The sequence below is a fragment of the Amblyraja radiata genome, chromosome 14, assembly GCF_010909765.2.
Source record: "Amblyraja radiata isolate CabotCenter1 chromosome 14, sAmbRad1.1.pri, whole genome shotgun sequence".
NCBI classification, from domain to species: domain Eukaryota; kingdom Metazoa; phylum Chordata; class Chondrichthyes; order Rajiformes; family Rajidae; genus Amblyraja; species Amblyraja radiata.
Genome location: NC_045969.1, coordinates 29000160 through 29023213, shown reverse-complemented (window position 1 = coordinate 29023213; position 23054 = coordinate 29000160). Strand labels below are relative to the sequence as shown.

The following is a 23054-nucleotide window of genomic DNA, read 5'->3' as shown; positions in this document are numbered from 1 at the left end:
ATTGGTGCAAGGGTTGCCATGCAATCTGACCCCTTTCTAACCATAGGGCATTCAGTTCCTCGCAGCATCCTTATTTACAATGGCTTTGGTAAACCCCTCTCCTTGATAGTCAGTTTGCATACAAGAAGCTCCGACCAGCAGCAAAGTGATAAGGTTCTGACAATCTGTTTCAGCAATGTTGACACTGCTAAGAACGGGTCTTCTTCAATACAGGATTGTGACATCTTTCACATCCACCTTATGGAGCACTTGTTTAATTTCTCATCTTGCCACAGTACTGTGTTCTTTCAGCATTACAAGCAGTGTCAGCCTAGATTACAGGTCTCGGTTTGTCCCCAGCTTCTGCCACAGACGCAAGAAAGCTAATACTGGGTTAGCATGTCGGCCAAGTCCTATGCCTCCTCCAGCAATATGCTTTATTTCTGGTCCTTACTCACACCCACTTCTAACACAAAGCCTAAACAGTTTAAAGAAGACCTTTAGATGTTACTGTATTAGCTGGAAGTGTATTTAACAACTTCCCTCTACAAATCAGTACAGAAATATAAAACTACAAATGGTGTCAGTGTATAATTATTAATTTGGTCGTGAGGGCCGTGGCCAGGATTGGTTTTCAGGTGACGTTCCTTCCTTATCTTTGCGCGGTTATCTGCGCGGCAATCACTCTCCCATGTCATTGTCTGCTCTGATATCACTGCTCTTCCATCCTTTTGTTTGGAACAGTTATCGAGGGTTTCTGGAGAGCAGACATGTCTCTGAGGCAAATCTTCCAAAGGATTGTGGCGTGACAAGGTGTGTGAAGATTCCAATGTGAGGTGGATTAATGAAGCTGCAGCAATGGGATGCAGTTCATCTGCTGCTATAGAGAAGCATTCACAACAGTTGGACGAAGGTAGGTACTAATGCAATCCCCTTGCACTTGAGCGTTTTCATATTCTTTATCAGTTACGGTGCTGTTGGATTTGACCTGTGCTGGAAAGAAATACCCAAGTTAAGAAACAAAAGGCTGTAAGATTCAAGGGAAGATGAGTTATGGTTCTAAACTGAGCACAGATGCCCAGAGTGAAGGAGCAATAGACTTTGGGAATCAGAGTCATAGAGTCGTAAAGTCATACATCACGGAAACAGGCCATTTGGCCCAACATCCTCATCAAGGTTTGCCCACATTTGCCTGCATTCAGCCCTATCCCTCCAAATCTTTCCTCTCCAATTATATCGATTGGAAGACTGTTTACAGTGCGTTTCCATAAGTATTTCTATTTGGTTGCTTGTTTATGCTATGTATAAAAAGAGAATTCAGGGGAGATACAAAGATAGAAAAGATTAATTATGAGGAGAATGGTTAAGTTAGCATTGTTTTCTTTCTTTTCTTGGAATCAATTATGGAATCATATAGCACAGAACCTTGGCATTTCAGCCTACCTCATACATACCAACCGTGCTGTTTATCTACACTAATCACATCTGCCTGAATTCAGCTCGTAGCCTCTGCACGTTTCCTATCCATGAACCTGTCCAAATGTTGTCATGGTATTCCCCTCTACCATCTCCTCTGGCAGCTCATTACAGATATCCCCCACCTTCTGTGTAAAAAATCTGCCCCTTTAACTTTCTTCCCTCTCCCCATAAATGGATGCCCTCCCGTTCTCAACTCCCCTGCCCTGCAAAAAAAAGAGTATCTATCCCATCTAATATCCTTATCTTTATGTCTGGGGGCACCTCCTGCAGCTGGACTAAAGGCACTGGAGGCATTACCCCGGTTCACCCTCCTACCGGCCCACTCCTAGCACCCGACGTCTCCAGCTCCCTCCCGGCTATGCCATCCGACGAGCCTTCGGGCAGATTCCCGGTCCCATCCACCGCTGAGCCCTCGGGCGAGGTACCGCTGACCGATGAACCTTCCTGGCCAGCAACTCGGGGAAAATAAATCGTAAAGGAAGTGACAAGGATGGGCAGCACATATTGCAACCAGGTCCCTCATAGTAGGCTAGGCCTAAGATTAAGACGAAGGTGAGCTGACTAATGGGATCCACAAGGTGAGAGCATTGGATTGAAAAATATGAATCATGTCATGAACAATAGCATTGACCCCCAACATCTAAACTAATGTGAATGTGCTGAGCAAAGTTGCCTCTCTGATTCCAGTGAGCGTGTTGCATGATGTTGCATGAGAAGAAGGTAATGAAAGTGTAATTGTACAGGGATGAATGTTGTGAATTATGTGCAGGGCTTACTGCAGTCCAAAACAATTGCCTTTTGCTTTTTATTCAGTCATAATTCTCCTTTACTAAAGTGCATATTACTTCTTTAATGGCATTGAAAGAGTTAACAGAGCTCATGCCGTGTACTTTTTCAATGGCATTTAAAGAGTTAACTGTGCTCATGCTGTGTACTTTTTCAATGGGAATTTTTCCAATACATATATATCGTGTGATTTCTTCCGTCTCTGACTCAAGTCTTCTCCCGTGAATCGTTCTATCTATCATGCACTCCATTGTTAACATTGGAAGTGGTGCTGGATGCCATCATCACTGTATTTATACAGGCGTAGTTTAAACTAAATACTTTCACCCCTCTCTGACATTGTTGAAGAGCACAGTCGAAATCCCAACTTTTGTACTTTTATTTTGTTTGAAAGCAGTAATCTCATCAGTGTGTGATGTTGAGTATCTGTGCTCGGGCCCGAATCTCCGAACACTCTTGATAATGAAAAGACCCGTTTCAACGCTCAGACTGAAATCGTTCTCATGTACAGCACAATGACAGACTGTGGATAATGTCCCCATCCCAGACTATCCATACTCTTACTCTTCCTGGAATAGAATGATCTTGAAACACACTGGCATTGTATTCATGCATACAATTTGGCAATATTGCTTTTTCAGTTTTCTTGTCCCTTTGCTTCATAGCTCTGCTAAATGGGTGGGTTATTGAACTGTGCACAACTCAGACGACCTGTTCTGGAGTTTGTTCTCAGGATCCATAAGATAACAGCTTGGGCAGCATCTTGTTTATATTTTACAGGTGCGCGTTATTAGCCGCCTCATCCGAAGCACCCGAGTGGTTTCAATAGCTCTTCAATCATTACAGTGTGCTTTGTTAGAAACCAATATCTCCAACTATGAAATACAGTTAAAAATAACATCCACTTGGATGTCCTGTTGAACAATCTAACTCCCTTTTGTTCTTTTGTTAACCTTTGGTTGTATATTTGTCAATACTTCTGTTTATAATAGAAACTGTTGAGAGTGCCATGGCATCCTCTGATCTGTGCTCTGGTGTTATCCAATTCCATTCCAATTTCATTTAGACTTGCTGTTTATCTTCATAACATACCATCAAACTGTATAAAGTAACCCCAAAAAGTAATAGTTAATGATGAAGAATAGCACGTGAATTACCTTGTGACCCTGTAAACCTCTCGACAGTGGTCCAATGTGTTTCAATTGTGAATTGACAGTCACACTTTGAGACACAGTGGCGCAGATGGTAGAGCTGCTGCCTTACACCACCAGAGAGCCGGGTTTGATCCTGACCTCAGGTGCTGTCTGTGTGGAGTTTGCACAGACTCCTTATGACCGTGTTGGTTTCCTCTGGGTGCTCCAGTTTCATCTCGTATCCCAAAGCCGGGTTTATAGGTTAATTGGTTAATCCAGAGTTTAGGGACTGGAAGCAAAAATGGGACGACATAGAACGAGTGCGAATAGGTGATCAATGGTTGGCATGAACTCAGTGGGCCTGTTTCCATGCTGTATCTTTCAATGATTCAATCAATCATTTGGGGATTTATGTGGAGTTCTCCCATTGACTGAAAAACTAATTGTAAGTGACTCTCATGAGTATAAGCGGGTGACGAAGTTTAGGTGATGATGTGGTGCTGACATGGCTTGTAACACTCGGACTAGAATATTCTTTGCACTTTATGACACTGCTTTGTGGTTAAGCTATTTCCAGCTTTGACCACTAGGTTGCAGTGCAGCACCACTTTGCTCTCTGCCATTTACTCCCTGGGTCAAAAAGCACCATTGGCGACAGTGCAGGGGCACTGATCAATAATAGATCAAAATGTTTGCATGCCCTCCACCAGCTTACATATATGCTGTCACAATCTTTGTGCTTTTCGTACAAACATTGTAAGTGTTCTGTAAGCAGTTACAATAGGTAAAGCAAAACTAAACTAACAATAACACAAGAATAGAAATTAACAGGAGCACGAGCAGGCCACTCGGCCCCTCAAGCCCACCCTACAAGTAGACCATGGCGGATCTACCCCAGGCTTTACCTCCTCCTTGCTGCCATATCACCAACATCTCAATCCCCATGTCATTTAATAATTTACAGTGCCCTCCATAATGTTTGGGACAAAGACCCATCATTTATTTATTTGCTTCTGTACTCCACAATTTGAGATTTGTAATTTGAAAACATCACATATGGTTAAAGTACAAATTGGCAGATTTTATTAAAGGCCATTTTTAAACATTTTGGTTTTACTATGTAGAATTACAGCTGTGTTTATACATAGTCCCCCGATTTCATATAGTGGACACTGTATCTACTCCACTTTGTCAACCTACACTATCTCTCTGGGACAAAGAGTTCCAAGGATTCACCACCCTTTGCAAGAAGACATTTCTGCACTCCTTGGTTTTAACTCATCAGCTCCTTATCTGGAAACTATGTCCTCTTCTTCAAAATCTTCCACTAGTGGAAACATCTCAACATCTATCCTAAAAGGCCACCTTAGAATTTGGCCTGCTTCTGCAAGATCACCCTCATTGTTCTAAACTCCAAGGAATATAGATGCAACCTGTCTAGTTCATTGATAGGACAACCCACTCATTCCAGGAATTAGCCTGATGACTATCCATTGGACTGTGTCCAATGCTATTATATCCTACCATAAGTAAGGGGACCAGAACTGTGCACGATATTCTAGACGTGGCCTCAGCTACACATTGTACAATTGTAATGAAACGTTGTTATTTCTGAACTCAGCCCCTCTGCAATAAAGGCCAATGTACTGTTTGTCATTAACTACTTGCTTTCCCTGACTGAGATGTGCGGGGCAAATATTTGTACACGGAAGGTGGTGGGTGGCTGGAACATGTTGCCAGGGGTGGTGGTTGAGGCAGATATGATAGTGGCACTTAAAAGACTTTTGGATGGGCATATGGATATGAAGGGAATGGCGGTATATGGATTATGTGCAGTCAGATGGAGATATGCTTGGCTTGGCATCATGTTTGATACTGACACTGGGCCAAAGCGCCTATTCCTGTGCTGTACTATTCTATGTTCTATGTTTCATGTAACTACCTTGCAGTAATCAGACACCATTGTCTCCTAAGAACACATGCTGTCAGTTTCACCGCAGGAGGCCACACAAGACAACAAGTAATCGCTTCTATTGTCACGTGCAATGATACCCTATTAGACAACATATCTGCTTCCATATAAATACATTTGATACAGACCTTTATTACCAATATTTAATGACAATAGGTGAACATTGCACAAAGCTGCAGAAGATTCCTAATAACAAGGATTTCTCCTGACTTAATGTGCTATGTTTGTTTGAAATTGTCAGCTCAGAGTTTGACATGGGTATTCATACAATGTTCCCACGGTCAGTCATGGCAAGTATTGAAAGCAGTGGTCACAGCTGCGACAACTGAAGGACACGCTCACTGCCTCCTGAAGTATGGGACTTCCCAATCTGTGAACTAAGTCGCCGTTCCTATTCATTTTGCAGCCGTTAAGGCCGCCACACTTATTCAGCAGTGGTATCGCGGTCATTCTGCACGGATGGAGATGAAACAACGTTACACATGGAGCATTTTTCAATCCATTGAGAATGCTGGAGAGCAGGACCAACTGCAGGTGAGTTTTATCCTTAAATATATACAGTATGTCATATATGTACATGGTTCTGTCAACACACAGGAAGAATGTGGTAGCAAAAGAGGCAAAAGAGATTTACCAGCATGTTGCCTGGTATGGAGGGTTGTAGTTCTAAAAGATATTGGATAGTTTGGGTTTATTCTCACTAGTAAGGAATGACATTGCAAAGTTTGGTTTAGTTTAGTTTATTTGGGTATTTTAGGCGGAGATACTTGATTGGTAAGGGTGTCAAAGGTAGATGGGGAGAAGGCAGAAGAATGGGGTTGAAAGAGAAAGATAGATCAGCCAAGATTACATGGTGGAGTAGACCCAATGGGCCGAATGGCCGAATGGCCGACTTCTTTTCCTATGACCCATGAACTTTAGTTTAATTTAACTTAGCTTATTAATACAACATGGAAACAGGGCCTTTGGCCCACCAAGTCCACGCTGACCATGGATCACCCGTTCACACTAGTTCTATGTAATCCCACTTTCTCATCCACTCTTTGCACACTAGGTGCAATTTCCAAAAGCCATTAACTTACAAACCCTCATATCTGGAACATAGCGAGATTTGTGAATGATATCTCTTGAAATGTCTGCCACTCCTGATCCACCATTTTACCTTTGATCTATTTTTCCTTAGTTAACTCTGTCCTCAGGTCCAGGTATGGATGGCCTAATCAAAGTTCTACTGATGCGTCCATAAACACAAAAGAACAACTGCAGGCACAGTTTTCTTATGCTTCTGTATATAAAGGAAACCCAATTTATAGTTTAAATATCAAATGTCATATCGGGATATGGTATGATTATTGGTTTATTATGGTCATGTTTAATGAGAAGTGGCGGAAAACATTGTCGTACTATCCAGGCAAGTAATAATAATATAATAATAATAATAATATATTTTATTGTCATTGCACATAAGCGCAACGAGATTTGTTATGCAGTTTCCATCCGATGTCATAACTTAAATAACTAATAAAATTTAGATTTAGATACCCCGAGAACATGGTTTGTAAAAAGAACAGTAAAATAGTCAAAACAGTCAAACAGTCAAAACATTATACCATACCCAAGTACAATCAATATATACACGAGTACAACTGACAGTGCAAAAAGAGAAAGGTGCAGAGTACAAAATATAGTTCGAAAGCTACAGGGAAAGTGCTGATAAAAAGTGCAAGGACGTAATGAGGTAGATTGGTGGATCAGCAATGCATCCTTAGTATATGGGAGGACCATTTGTGTTCAACCCTTTGGAGTCACGGAGTCAATGAGTCATACAGCGCAGATACAAGCCTTTCAGCCTGCCATGTCCATGCTGACCTATGCTATTCCTATTTGTTTTATCAATTCCCTTTCACTTTGTTAGTTATTTAGTTTAGTTTATTGTACAAAAACTTTTGTTGCGTTCCATACAGTCAGCGGAAAGACAATACATGATTACAATCGAGCCATTTACAGCATTTAGATAAGGGAATAATGTTTAGTGCAAGATAAAGCCACAAAGTCCAATGAAAGATAGTCCAAGGGTCACCAATGAGCATTCTGTACCCTGTCAATTCATGTGACCATCCAGATACTTCTTAAGTGTTCTGAGAGTACCTGCTCCATCCTTTCATCTTGTTTCATAACAGTTCTGAGCCTCGAGGACTGTGGCCAGGTTATAATTTACATTCCAGTATTGATTTGATTGAGTGATGTTGAGATGAAAGTGCAGCAGTGAGTGGCACTGCAGGTGTTCCTACAGATGTCAATGATTTCATCATCCAGTCTGTGCATTTTTTCTCCAGCTGTCGCAGTTCTTCACTTTTCTGATGGACTATTATATCCATCATTGTGCAGAGATGAAAACGACAAAATACAGTGAGTAGGAAATCAATTATTCGTGAATAGGTATTTTTGTGATTATTTTCAAATAATTTCAGAAGTATTTTACAAAGTACGTTCGGAGTAGTTGACAAAAGACTGCTTATACAGTAAATAACGTCATTTATGAGCCAATGTCAATCCCTCGTTAATCTTATGTACCATGCCTACTATAAAGAGGAGCGAACTGGTGCTTAAAATAAGGTAAGGTAAAGCGCCAAAGTATTTTTGTAGACCTCGTTTGTTATTGCTTCACAGAGCAAGCCTAGGCACTCTGTAGAATTATATAATTATATAAATGAAACTATTTTATCCGACAGAATATTAGGAATTTTCTTACATGTCCATGGATGTTGTGTCCTTCCCACAAGCCTCACTGGAACATATCTTTGCTGCAATTTGTAAAATATCCTTTTAAATGCTCCACTGCTGGTGTACCGTTCTATCCATTCATCTATTTCCCTGTCCGCCTCAGCCAAGTCTGTCCTCACAGTGTAGGAAAGAACTGCAGATGCTGCTTCAAATTGAAGGTAGACACAAAATGCTGCAATAATTCAGCGGGACAGGCAGCATCTCTGGAGAAAAGGAATGGGTGACGTTTCGGGTCGGGTCTGAAGAAGGGTGTTGACCCGAAACATCATCCATTCCTTCTCTCCAGAGATGCTGTCTGTCCCACTGAGATACTCCAGCATTTTGTGTTTACCTCTGTTCTCACAGTTCCAGGTATGGTGTAATCCACACTAGTGCACACTAGTGTAATCCACACTAGTAGACAGTCAGGTCATTGGTCTCTTCACAGACCCCGAACACAAAATGTGAGGGCGGAAAGCTAGTGAGGTATAAGGATTAACTCACACGCCGTGCATTTCTTGGGGCGGTCAACCCTGAAAGGGCCATGGCCTGCGATGGGCCAGCTACCCAAATCGTTCAAAATCATCATCTCACTGGGAGTACTATAAACATCTATAAACATATCCTGCAGGAATAAATGGGCAGGACCAGCTAATCAATGCTGTCATTTGATTCACCAATTAAATCACTGTTGCCCTTGACCTTTGCCTTGGAATCTTAGCCTTTACTATCACCGCCTACAAAAAGAAAACAACTTCAATTTTGAAAGCTTCAGATACCTCAAACCTATTTTTTTGTATGTGTTTAGTCATAGAGTCATAGAGTGATACAGTGTGGAAACAGGCCCTTAGGTCCCACCTGCCTGCGCCTGCTCCATATCCCTCCAAACATGCCCTATCCATGCACCTATCTAACTGCTTCTTAAACGATGGGATAGTCCCAGCCTCAACTGCCTCCTTTGGCAGCTTGTTCCATACACCCACCACCCTTTGTGTGAAAAAGTTACCCCTCAGATTCTTATTAAAACTTTTCCCCTTCACCTTGAACCCATGTCCTCTGGTCCTCGATTCCCCTACTCTGGGCAAGAGATTCTGTGCATCTACCTGATTCATTCCTCTCATGATTTTATACACCTCTGTAAGATCACCCCTCATCCTCCTGCGCTCCAAGGAATAGAGACCCAGCCTACTCAACCTCTCCCTATAGCTCAGACCCTCTAGTCCTGGCAAAATCCTTGTAAATCTTCTCTGAACCCTTTCAAGCTTGATTATTTCTTTCCTATAATGGTGCCCAGAACTGAACACAATCCTCTAAATGTGGTCTCACCAACGTCATGGGTTAGTGGGTGAGAATTCCAGTTTTCTGGCATTTTTCTGTGAAGCCACACAGAATGATCCAGTTCCAATTGTGAGGTTACACCCATGTCTTCAGGACATAATCAATCCTTCTGTCACTGTACATTATCTAGAACATTAACATTTTGATTGACATAACTGTAGGCGTCTATACTCAAGAGAACACAAAAATTAGTAAGTTTAACCATGGGAGGTTTGGTCAGGTAAATGTGTGGCTAGAGGTGTCGCAGAGGAACCTTTGATGACTGGATCAATGGGACTGTTTCTGGACAGTGAGATCTGTACTCAGCTGGACAGGTTGCACCTGGATTGATCTGAGTGCAGCATCCTGCAGAGGATGGTCTGGATGCACTTGGGGAGGATTTCGACCAAATTATGAGCCTGTCCCACTGTACGAGGTAATTCAAGAGTTCTCCCAAGTTCTCCCCCGATTCGAGCTCATGTAATGTACGTAGCGGGTACATAGGAGCTCGTGGATGTCACGTAGCGGCTCGTACGAGTAAAAAGTAACAATTTTTTTCATCACGAGTATTTTTTTACTTGTGGACATTTTTCACAGTGTTGAAAAAACGTCACGAGTTTACCGGATTTCCCGAGTACCTAACGTTACTCGTACGAGCCGCTACGGGACATCCACGAGCTCCTACGTACCCGCTACGTACATTACATGAGCTTGAATCAGGGGAGAACTCGGGAGAACTCTTGAATTACCTCCTCGTACAGAGGGACAGGCCCTTTAGCAGGGTATTGTATCACAGAGTAGATGTACAGAAGGGGATGAGAAATAGAAGAGTGGATAGATTGTAGGTAATCATGGCACATCTATTTTAACACAAGGAGTCCGATAGAAGAGTACAGCACAAGAACAGGCCCTTTGGCCCACAATACCTGTGCTGAACATGATGCTAAATTAAACTGAAGATAAATACAAAATGCTGGAGTAACTCAGCAAGGCAGGCAGCATCTCTGGATAGAAGGAATGCAGGCTGAGACCCTTCTTAAATTAAACTAATCTCCTCTGTCTGCATGAAATCAATATCACTCCATTCCCTGAATATCAGTTTAATTTTTCACTGTCCATTCTACACCAGGGCCCTGATATTGAAGGGCAGAGTTGCAGAGAAGTCTGCAATTAAGTTAAAATCAGGACCAGCATTACAGGATTGGAAGGAATTTTTACATCAATTAGTGGTGACATTGAGCAGGGATGGGGACTACGCTCACCAAAACCATCAGCTCCGTTGTCTGTTTTCAATCCTTGGTCTTATGGTTTTAACTTCAGTGCACTCGATGGGTTGCACGTAATCTGTTCCAAAGCAGCAAATTAATGATTTAAATGTATTGATCATCCAGTTTACTGTTGGCACGCCCACATTTTCCCAGGGCTTGCTGAGCCTGGCCAATTAAGTGAAATGAGAATATAATAGCAGCTCGAGTGTCTGGTTAGAGGAGACTTCATTATCGCTGTCAGAACGTTGCCAGATGACAAGAATGTGCTCCTAGCTCCTGATGGAGACGGTCAAAAACGCAAAGCTCTGCGATGCCTTCAGCGACTCTGCAGGCGGGTTCCAGTCGCGGTTTACCTGGTCGAGATCGGACGGTTCAGTCCGGTCCCGGATAGACTTTCTCTTCACGTCAAAGGCCGTCACGGTCAGACACCCTGACCTCACGCCAGTGTTCTTCTCTGACCACTGGTTCCTTCAGGCTTCCTGTCACCTACAGGAGGACCGGAAGGCAGGCAGGGAGACGTGGAAGTTAAATGTGAAGCTGTTGACCCCAGAGAACATTGAGGAGCTAAAAAGGGACTATGCATGTTGGAGAACGGTGAAGCCCCTCTTTGACTCCCCGACACACTGATGGGAAGCAACCAAGGAGAACATCAAGAGGTTCAGAGAGCAAGAACATCAAGGGGTTCAGAGAGCAAGACAGACTCAGAGGGAATTGTGTCAACTCCAGACAGATTTGCAGCAACTGCTCCTTCTGCAGTCGAGAGGGGTGGATGTGAGGGAGGAACTTAGAGAGTTGAAGGGCAGGAATAATTCAGCGGATCAGGCAGCATCTGTGGAGCAGTGGAGGCAAAAGGTTTAAGTTGATGCCTCGGGTGGAGAGCCTGCATCGACCGAGCGGGAAGAGCAAGGATTGACAGCAGAAATCTAGGGGTGTGGGTGGGACGTGATAGAAGCTGAATGGTGAAACGTGTAACTTGATGGGATGGGGATGAGGGGCAGGTGCAGCCAGGTGGGGAGAGGAGAACAAAGGGAGGAAAAACTAGGTGGCCAAGTGATTGTGTGTGGGAGAAGAACTTGTAAGATGCTGGTCTTTCCATCTACGTTTGTTCTCTTTGTGGCAGTGGAGAAGGCTGGGGACAGGTTGGTGTGCAAGGGAGGAGAGTTAAAATGATGTGCAATCAACGGCTCAAGATGGTTGTTGCGGATAGAATATAATGCGCTCTGCAAAATTGTCGCCTAGTTTATGCTCCGTTTCTCCCTTGTGCAGTGGATCACATTGTCAGCACATGATTCAAGGTGTAAATCACCACAGCATTTATCCTACTGTGTTTTCAGTCAATTTCATGATTTTTGTAGTTAGGATAGCCATTGGCATTATACGCCATAGAGATTTAATGCTCCAAACGTGGGCAAGGTCCAATTTTGAGGCAGTAATGCTTTCAACCCAAAGAAATGCAAAGTTGCTATAATCATCTTCTGTTTCTTTGTAAAGCAGGGCTGGGAAATCCATTGACCAAGGTTTAAATTATAACTTTTGTTTTGATTTCCTAAATATCTGTTTACTCTGTACCTCAGTCTGTCAGTTAAACCTGCCCTTAGCATGAGGGTAATAGATGGGGTAAATGCACAGTCTTTTATCCAGAATAGGGGGAATCCAGAGGTCAAAGGTTTAAGGTGAGAGGGTAAAGATTTAATAGGAACCTGAGAGGCAACTTTTTCACACAGAAGGTGGTGGGTATATAGAACGAGCTGTCAGAAGAGGTAGTTGCGGCAGGTACTATATCAACATTTAAAAGACATCGAAGGTAGACAAGAATGCTGGAGAAACTCAGCGGGTGAGGCAGCATCTATGGAGCGAAGGAATAGGTGACGTTTCGGGTTGAGACCCTTCTTCAGACTGATCTGATCCCTATCACTGGCTGACAGTGTTTGCCACCCCGCTGCCAGACATCCCCTTGCATGTATCCACCTGCCACTTGCTAGGCTTTTCCCCACCCTATATCTATTTTCCATCATTCTCTCCCCCATGCTGTCAGTCTGACAAAGGGTCCCGAGCCAAAATGTCTTCTGTCCGTTTCCTCTACAGAGGCTGCCTGGCCTGCTGAGTTCCTCCATCATTTAGTTCAAAAGGTCATAAATGATAGGAGCAGAATGAGGCCATTCAGCCCATCATGTCTACTCCGCCATTCAATCATGGTTGATCTATCTCTCCCTCCTAACCCCTGACACCGTACTAATCCAGAATCTATCTGTTATTTGTAAACACATCCACCATCTCAGCTGCAGTCTTCCACATGGTCTGTGGATCTAAGTTCAGCAAATAAAACCTGACACTGGCCACACCCTGCAAAGTTGCAGTGTTAACGGCCAACTCTTCAACCCCTCAGTTTCAGCCCCTCTAATGCTGTGGTTCTTTCCTCCTGCATCCACCAGACAGTTCAGACAACCCGCAAACATCCAATGGCGCTCTCATTACCTTTAACCTTGCCCACCCGTCGGTTGCCACAGACAGGAAGCAGTTTGTCAATACACTGTTGCGTTCAGTTAATTGAGCAAAAGCCTCCCATCCCATACACACTCAACCACATAACATCTGCATTCACAAATGGTACATTTCCACCCTCCGTTTCTGGTCTTTGCTTCGGCTGACAGAGGAGAAGTAGCCTTCTAGTGCAGGTATCAGAGGGCTGCCTACCTCGGATCTCTGCCCCTGTCGAAGAATGAGGAGAATGGCTGGGAGAAACAGTGGGATTCACCAAGATGTTGGTGTTAAAATGATTGAGAGTGCTCCTGTGGTTGAATAATGACTGAAGCAGGGTCTTGACCCGAAACGTCATCCATTCCTTCTCTCTGGAGATGCTGCCTGTCCCGCTGAGTTACTCCAGCATTTTGTGTCTATCTTCGGTTTAAACCAGCATCTGCAGTTGCTTCCTACAACATGTTTTTGGGTATTGGCTGTGTCCATGTGCCTGTGAAGCTGCTGCAAGGAAGATTTTCATTGTACCTGTACATCACCACTTATGCATGGGGACAATAAACTTGTCGATCATTCATGGTTATAAACATAGAAAATAGGTGCAGGAGGATCATGGCTGATCGTCCCCAATCAATAACCCGTGCCTGCCTTCTCCCCATATCCCTTGATTCCACTAGCCCCTAGAGCTCTATCTAACTCTCTCTTAAATTCATGCAGTGATTTGGCCTCCACTGCCCTCTGTGGCAGGGAATTCCACAAATTCACAACTCTCTGGGTGAAAAAGTTTTTTCTCACCTCAGTCTTAAATGGCCTCCCCTTTATTCTAAGACTGTGGCCCCTGGTTCTGGACTCGCCCAACATTGGGAATATTTTTCCTGCATCTAGCTTGTCCAGTACTTTTATAATTTTATATGTTTCTATAAGATCCCCCATCACTCATCCTTCTAAACTCCAGTGAATACAAGCCCAGTCTTTTCAATTTTTCCTCATATGACAGTCCCGCCATCTCGGGGATCAACCTCGTGAACCTACGCTGCACTGCCTCAATCACAAGGATGTCCTTCCTCAAATTAGGAGACCAAAACTGTATGCAATATTGCAGATGTGGTCTTACCAGAGCCCTATTCAACTGCAGAAGAACCTCTCTACTCCTATACTGAAATCCTCTTGTTATGAAGGCCAACATTCCATTAGCTTTCTTCACTACCTGCTGTACCTGCACGCCAACGTCCAGTGACCGGTGTACAAGGACACCAGGTCTCGCTGCACCTCCCCCTTACCTAACCTAACCCCATTGAGATAATATTCTGCCCCCTTGTTTTTGCCGCCAAAGTGGATAACCTCACATTTATCTATATTATACTGCATCTGCCACGCATCTGCCCACTCACTCAACCTGTCCAGGTCACCCTGCAACCTCCTTATATCCTCTTCACAGTTCACACTGCCACCCAGCTTTGTGTCATCCGCAAACTTGCTAGTGTTGCTCCTAATTCCCTCTTCCAAAACGTTAATATATATGGTAAACAGTTGCGGCCCCAACTGCCACTGCGGCCCCTTGCGGCACTCCACTCGCCACTGCCTGCCATTCTGAAAAGGACCCGTTCACTCCTACTCTTTGCTTCCTGTCTGCCAACCAATTTTCTATCCACATCAACACCCTACCCCCAATACCATGTGCTCTAATTTTAGTCACCAGTCTCCCGTGCGGGACCTTATCAAAAGCTTTCTTAAAGTCTAGATACACTACATCCCCTGGCTCCCCTTCATCCATTTTACTTGTCACATCCTCAAGAAATTCCAGAAGATTAGTCAAGCATGATTTTCCTTTCATATATCCATGCTGACTTGGACTAATCCTTTTACTGCTATCCAAATGCCCCATTATTACCTCTTTAATAATTGACTCCAGCATCTTTCCCACCACCAAAGTCAGGCTAACTGGTCTGTAATTCCTGTTTTCTCCGTTGATTATTTTGGTATGTTTGATATAAGGAGTAAATGTAGATGAATTGGCAGAGGCGCTGAGAGGAATGGCATAAAAATACACACATTGAGCAGTAAGTGAGGAAGACTGCAGAATTGTTTGCACGTATTTAGCCATTGCTGCATGTTTCTGTTACGGACCCATGCAATTGAGTTGCAGATACTGCGAGGTGCAAATCATCTCATAAAAATATATTACAGGTAGGGATAAATGCAGCCAATTTATTAGCTGCATACACTGAGATACTGATCTTTGTCTGCTGTTGAAAAATCACACTTATTTCTCCTATTGCAGGTGTATTTTCCCATCTATTACATCCATCACAGGGTTCGAGTGACAGGAGAGCGTTAGACCACATGCCCGAAGTTACCAAAGTTCCCAGTTCCTATACGGGACCACAAATTTCGTTTCCTCTTAAAGTTTCAGATGTCAGTACTTTGCTGAAAGCATTCAAACAAGGGAAAGTGAGTCAATTTACAGTTATATATAGATTCAGTCGAAGCCTAGCTGATCCCAGCGATATTAACTCCACACATCTGTGGTGTGCGACATGGTGGTGAATCGCTGATGAAAGCGTGGCCAGGAAATTGCATTATGCTGCCTGTGTTTGATCTGCTGCGCAATCAAATTATAGAGTCGGTCACTGAACATGATTGAAGCACAATGTGAATCCAAGGCACTGATTCCTGCCCGCAATGCAGCGACATCAGTTGTGTGATGCATGTTCGTGGTGTGAAGTTACTGGAGCGTGGCTACACCAAGGAGAATGAACAGGAAAGTTTAACCTTGATGTTAGGGTGTTTGCTTGAGCATGAGTTAAAGAGACATCTCTCGTGTGAGCTGCAGTTGGGCACCACAGGGAACAAATACAGATCCTACTCCAAAGGTCCAATTGCCTCTGCATGCTGCAGTTAAGGTATTTTACTCACTTGACAAGAGGCACCAGGTACTCCAGTGGATGCCCCAGTGTGCTGGCATGCTCTACTACCTGACTGATTAAACTGGAGTTGCTACCTTGCTTGACAGTAATTGTGGAGTGAGGGATATGCACGGCCCAAGATTACAGATTGTGGTGGAATGCAATTCTTCTGTGAATAATGAACCACAATACCTCATAAATTCCCTGGTTTTATGCTGTTTGATCTATTCTGAATATTCTATTTAAAAATGTAAAACATTGCTGTCATATACTGCCTTTCACACTCTTGTTAAAATATCCCTCGAGCACCTAACACCATTGGCATACCAGGTGTTGCCTTTATAAAGTTGCAAATACACCAGCCAATTTGCATGCATAACTGGTTCCCATGGCTGTATCGTTAACTTGAAGCAAGTGAGACGAGTCAAAAAAGTTGTCGAGCGTGAGGACAAGTTCTGCCAAATGGAGGAGAGTATTAGTAGAGGGAAATTAATTCTCTGCTCAAGGAAGAATTGGAGTGCCCTGAAATCTTCAAGGTGGGGAATGGACGTGTAAAAGGACTGGATGTTCATCGGGGGGAAAATTCAGGCAATAGGAGCCTCGGAAATGAAAGCTATTGTAGTGGTGAACAGTCTCTGAACTAGGTTGGAATGGACTGGACAAGGCCAGACAAGATAAAGTTTACTGCATTCAGTGCTCCTGATGTGGCCACCTTTACATATAGACCAGGTATAGACGAGGCTACTCTGCTGTGCTGAACAGATGTACTCTGTCTACCAAGGCCTACTGGATCTTCTGGTTACTAACCATTTGAATTCCTCTTCCCATACTTTTCTATCCGAACCCTTCTCCATTGTCAGAGTAAGGCCAGATGCAAACTTGATGAATTGAAGTGTATTTGCCAATCACATACCAGGCTTTGCCCCATGCTAATGTTGCTCCTAATTCCCTCTTCCAAAACGTTAATATATATGGTAAACAGTTGCGGCCCCAACACGGAGCCTTACGGCACTCCACTCGCTACTGCCTGCCATTCTGAAAAGGACCCGTTCACTCCTACTCTTTGCTTCCTGTCTGCCAACCAATTTTCTATCCCCATCAACACCCTACCCCCAATACCATGTGCTCTAATTTTAGTCACCAGTCTCCCGTGCGGGACCTTATCAAAGGCTTTCTTAAAGTCTAGATACACTACATCCCCTGGCTCCCCTTCATCCATTTTACTTGTCACATCCTCAAAAAATTCCAGAGGATTAGTCAAGCATGATTTTCCTTTCATATATCCATGCTGACTTGGACTAATCCTTTTACTGCTATCCAAATGCCCCATTATTACCTCTTTAATAATTGACTCCAGCATCTTTCCCACCACCGAAGTCAGGCTAACTGGTCTGTAATTCCCTGTTTTCTCCGTTGATCATTTTGGTATGTTTGATATAAGGAGTAAATGTAGATGAATTGGCAGGCGCAGTGAGGAATGGCATAAAAATACACACATTGAGCAGGTTGTGTCTTGCATTTGTGTATTTATTGAGTTATTAACAATTGTGATTTACATTTTATTTACATTTTGAAGGACGTGTGAATGGTGTGATTTATATTTGTTTTTTTGTTAACTGAGTTCAAATTCTCTAAACTTCTCTGGTATTCTGTTCTTAAGATGTGGGTCTTTGTATTACTAAACTGTTAAAATAAGAACTACACCAAGGCACCTTGTCTGGTTGCTTAGTTCTGCTCTTCTTGCTGGTAACTTCATCTGATTTGCTGTTACAGCAGCTTCACAGTTGGTATGTGCTACAGCTTCTGCAGGCGACCAAGAACATTTTGAAAACATTGCCAAACATTAACCGACTTTCAACCCATTACTCCAAGGATATAACAGTTTGTGGTAGGACATTTTATTTCCGTTAGTCTATCTTATGCTGGGCTGTCTTCTTCTTCTTGCGTATGGCGTGCACAGCCTAAAGTTGTAAGACAACTTGTTCTGTTGGATCTCCTGTTTGTGCACGCCAGGTGGATTGCATTCGTTGAAACAGGGTGGACCACGTGAAGGTTGCAATCTCCCACCCCATGCTGGGCCTTCCAGCCAACTGTTTCTGTGAGAGTGAGATGTGCTATAAGGCCATTTGGGAATAGGCAAACTGTCAGATCTAAGTAGGGTCAAAGAACAGTGGCAAAAGGTTATTAGCTCCTTCGACAACTAAGATGATTTCAAGTCAATTTGAGTTCATTGTCTTCTGCACAAGTATGGTGCAGTACAGGTACAATGAAATCTTGCTTGCAGCAGCATCACAGGCACACAGATTCAGACAACACACAAAAGCATAAATTATACATACATTCTACAAGACAATGAAAATAGAACAAATGTGCAAAAATTAAGACATTTGTGCAAGTACATTCAGAAAACCAATCCATGGAAGTGCAAGAGGTGGCTTCTATTGTTCCTTTGCCAAGGTAAAATAAGGGTTGAGCAGATCAATTCAAGAACCTGTTGGCTGGAGGGGAGTAAATGTCCCCGCACCTGATGATATGGGGCTTTGGGTTTCTGTGCCTCTTGCCTGTTGGTAGCAGTGAGAAGAAGACATGGCCCAGATTGCAAGAATTCTTGATGATAGATGCACCTCATATAAGTGCCTTCGATGATGGGGACGGTTCTATCCGTGATGGACCAGGTGAAATTCACCACTCTCTGCAGCCTCTGGCATTCCTGTCGTTCAAATTACCACGTTAAGAAATAATAAAAGAAAAAGCACAAAAGTTTCTGTAGAGGTCCCAGAACTTAAAGGTCTTTAGAATGGTCATAACGAAAATATTGTTGTGGTACTGTAAAAACCCATAAAAGGAACATAATTATTAGAAATATTGTGAGCAAGAATTCTATTCTGTAAAATCTTGACTTATTCACAGCGTCCGTTTTCAGCAAGTATCAATTCATAAGTGAAAGCATGGCATTAGGTGGAACTCTGAGCCTCTGAACATGGAAAACTTCACAAAATGGAATAGAAACATAGAAGCATAGAAAATAGGTGCAGGAGTAGGCCATTCGGCCCTTCGAGCCTGCACCGCCATTCAATATGATCATGGCTGATCATCCAACTCGGTATCCCATCCCTGCCTTCTCTCCATACCCCCTGATCCCTTTAGCCACAAGGGCCACATCTAACTCCCTCTTAAATATAGCCAATGAACTGGCCTCAACTACCTTCTGTGGCAGAGAATTCCACAGATTCACCACTCTCTGTGTAAAAAATGATTTTCTCATCTCGGTCCTAAAAGACTTCCCTCTTATCCTTAAACTGTGACCCCTAGTTCTGGACTTCCCCAACATCGGGAATAATCTTCCTGCATCTAGCCTGTCCAACCCCTTAAGAATTTTGTAAGTTTCTATAAGATCCCCCCTCAATCTTCTGAATTCTAGCGTGTACAAGCCGAGTCTATCCAGTCTTTCTTCATATGAAAGTCCTGCCATCCCAGGAATCAGTCTGGTGAACCTTCTCTGTACTCCCTCTATGGCAAGAATGTCTTTCCTCAGATTAGGAAACCAAAACTGTACGCAATACTCCAGGAATGGCTGAAGGGAAAACTTGCAGGCAGAAGAGTTTGTACTCGCCTGTTCCCCTGTCAGCCCTGATGTATTCCTGTTTGTTATTGTCAGCAAAATGGCCTACAACTTGCTGCCCTCCGCTATTCAGCAACAGCTTTATAATCTACACCTTGCAAACATCACGGGAATAGTCTCCAGAATCCATGTTACAATACTTGAGTACTGTTGAGCATTTTTTTTCACAATTTTACAGTTCATTTTGTGTTTATGTTGAAAATAGAATAACTTCAGTACTCAGCTTGACACATTAGCTTGGAGAATATTAACGTTTTGTGGTGTCTTTCAGGAGATTTACATGGGCACCTGGATGATCTGCTTCTAATATTCCACAAGGTAAGAAAGACATTCCGTTCTTGGATATCGCTTTTTACAAATGTTATACGGATCGCTGGAGATGTAGGAAAATGTCTACCCATAATTCTTCAGTTTTTGAAATGTGTAGGAAGGAACAGCAGATGCTGGTTTAAACTGAAGATAGACACAAAAAGCTGGAGTAACTCGGCGGGCCAGGCAGCATCTCTGACGAGAAGGAATGGGTGAAATTTCGGGTCGTTCTTCAGTTTCCCATGTGGTAGCTCGGATGTCTTTGAGTGAGATGGCAACCAATGTAGACCTTACCAACCATTATGGCTCCGAGAACGATGTGTTGGAAATGTTCTTGTGTTAAATTAATGCCAAATATATATTTCCCTGCAGCCACTGCTAACTCTGTACTAATTGGGATGAAAGATTTAAAGAGCTCTACCAATAGTGAACATAATGTTGTGGTGTGGTGGTTTGCACCACCCCCCTTTCCTTCCTTGGTGCAGTGCTGAGCAATTGTTCCCTTTGTCAGTGGTGCTGCACCCATGTCAAATAAGAGAGGTGGGCTGGGTTTTTTCTAGATGAACAAAATGCCACTAAAGGTGATCCATGGGATGATAGGAGAGCATAGAGTAAGGGCTGATTGCTCCCTATTATAGATTACCTATTCTATGTTCAAATTGGCTTCTGCACTTTCCCTAGTTTAGGGCAGCACAGTGGTAGAGTTGCTGCCTTGCAGCGCCAGAGACCTGGGTTCGATCCTGACTACGGGTGCTGTCTGGACAGAATTTGTACGTTCTCCCCATGACTGCCTGGGTTTTCTCTGAGATCTTCCATTTCCTCCCACACTACAAAGATGTACTGGTTTGTAGGTTAATTGGCTTGGTATAAATGTAAATTTGTCCCTAGTGCAGGATAGTGTTAATGTGTAGGGATCACTGGTTGGTGCAGTCTCGGTGGGCTTGTTTCCCCATTGTATCTCTAAACTACAGCAGCTTCTGAATGTGTTGATTATGGTGTTTGAAGATGTGCTATGTATATAGAGGGTGCAGCTTGTTTAGTTTAGAGATCAAGCATGGAAACAGGCCCTTCGGCCCTCCAATTTGATGCCAACTATTAATCACCTGTTTACACTAGTTCTATGTAATCCCACATTCTCGTCCACTCCCAACACACTAGGTGTAATTTTTACAGAGGCCAGTAAAGCCAGAGGCCACATCTTTGGGATGTGGGAGGAAACTGGAGTTTCCCAAAGGAAACTCGCACAGTCACAAGGAGAGCATGCAAACTCACACAGCCTGCACCCAATATCAGGAACGGATCTGGGTGCCTGGCGCTGTGAGGCAGCAGCTTCTCACGTTGCACTAGTGCCGTCCTGCTTATTTTTTCCGTGCAGTGGATGAAATATCATATAATTCTACTCTGTTTTTCCTTTAATCTTTTCACAGAATGGCTTTCCTATGCCAGAGAAACTGTACGTGTTTAATGGAGACTTTGTTGACAGAGGGGAAAATTCCGTGGAGGTTATAATTATCCTGTTTGCATTTTTACTGATCTATCCAAACGATGTCCATTTAAACAGAGGAAATCATGAAGATTATGTTATGAATATAAGGTGAATGTGTGTCTCTTACTTTCTCTGACGTTGTTAGTCTTGACAGAGCTTGGAAGCCTTTGTGTGAATTCATTCATAAGTTCACAAGTCATAGGAGCAGAATTAGGCCATACTAGTAGGTCAATCGCTACAATAAAAATACCCAATGACCTGCAATGAATTCCACAGATTCACCACACTCAGACAAAATAAATTCCTAGGTGGACAAAAATGCTGGAGAAACTCAGCGAGTGCAGCAGCATCTATGGAGCGAAGGAAATAGGCAACATTTCGGCCCGAAACGTTGCCTATTTCCTTCGCTCCATAGAAGCTGCTGCACCCGCTGAGTTTCTCCAGCATTTTTGTGTACCTTCGATTTTCCAGCATCTGCAGTTCCTTCTTAAACAAAATAAATTCCTCTTCATCTCCTTTCTAAAGGTATATCCTTTTATTCTGTGCCCTCTGGTCCTTGACTCTCCCACTAATGGAAACATCCTCTCCACATCCACTCTATCCAGGCCTTTCACAATTCGTTAAGTTTTAATGAGGTTTCCTTCCCCCTCATCCTTTTAAACTTTAGTGAATATAGGCCTAGAGTCATTAAATGCTTAGAATATGTCAACCCAATCAACCCACCCAGGATTACTCCCATAAACCTCCTCTGGACCGATTCCAATGCCAGCACATCCTTCCTCTGATATGGGGCCCAAAACTGCTCACAATACTCCAATTGTAGTCTAACCAGTGCCTTATAAAGCCTCCGCTTTACATTCATGTTTTAATATTCAAAATAAATGCCTTCCTTAATACTGATTCAACTTGCAAATTAACCTTTTGGGAATCCTGCATCAGCACTCCCAAGTCGCTTTGCACCTTAGATTTTTGAATGCTCTCCCCATTTAGAAAATAGTTGACACCTTTATTCTTACTACCAAAGTGCATGAGTGCACACTTCCATCTGCCACTTCTTTGCCCACCCACCCAACCTGTCCAAGTTGTTCTGCAGGTTCCATGCTTCCTCACCACCACCCAGCCCCTCTACCTATCGTTGCATGAACCGCAAACTCAGAGAGATTTGCCGTGATAAGTTTGTATGGGAATATGCTTTTGAATTCCTAATGTTATTTTAATACATTCAGAAGTTCCTCCAACCTTGAACGTACGTGCTTGTGCGTGTGTGTTGGGTGGGGGGTGAGGGTGGGGGGAGGGGATGTGGAGCAGTGGCACTGGTGGGTTGTGCTCCCACCACCATGCCTCTCTAATTTAAAACTCTCCCAAGTAGCAAAAAGAACAAGCATGGCATAGTGCATCTCCTACCATTCTATCATGTCACACGTGGAGTTACCTGCATTGTATGTGCATGTTGTAAATTGATCACATCATTAGGGACCAGCTGCAGTTGTGACTCCACACCCTGAGCAGGGGGCTGAAGTGAGGACCCTCCAGTGGAGGCGATTGGAACTGAAGTCATA

The 23054-nt window shown here is 43.3% G+C and overlaps 1 protein-coding gene across 1 annotated transcript in view; it reads left to right on the top strand.

Annotated features, from left to right (window-relative positions):
- LOC116980575 (serine/threonine-protein phosphatase with EF-hands 1-like) overlaps positions 1 to 23054 on the top strand; it is a 56839-nt gene that overhangs the window by 9733 nt on the left and 24052 nt on the right. Inside the window, exons 2-8 of the mRNA XM_033032932.1 lie at positions 724 to 892; positions 5756 to 5883; positions 7686 to 7758; positions 15454 to 15623; positions 17852 to 17966; positions 19972 to 20018; positions 21437 to 21603. Of these exons, the coding sequence (XP_032888823.1) occupies positions 838 to 892; positions 5756 to 5883; positions 7686 to 7758; positions 15454 to 15623; positions 17852 to 17966; positions 19972 to 20018; positions 21437 to 21603 (755 nt within the window). The 5' untranslated portion in view covers positions 724 to 837. The remainder of the gene's footprint in view (positions 1 to 723; positions 893 to 5755; positions 5884 to 7685; positions 7759 to 15453; positions 15624 to 17851; positions 17967 to 19971; positions 20019 to 21436; positions 21604 to 23054) is intronic.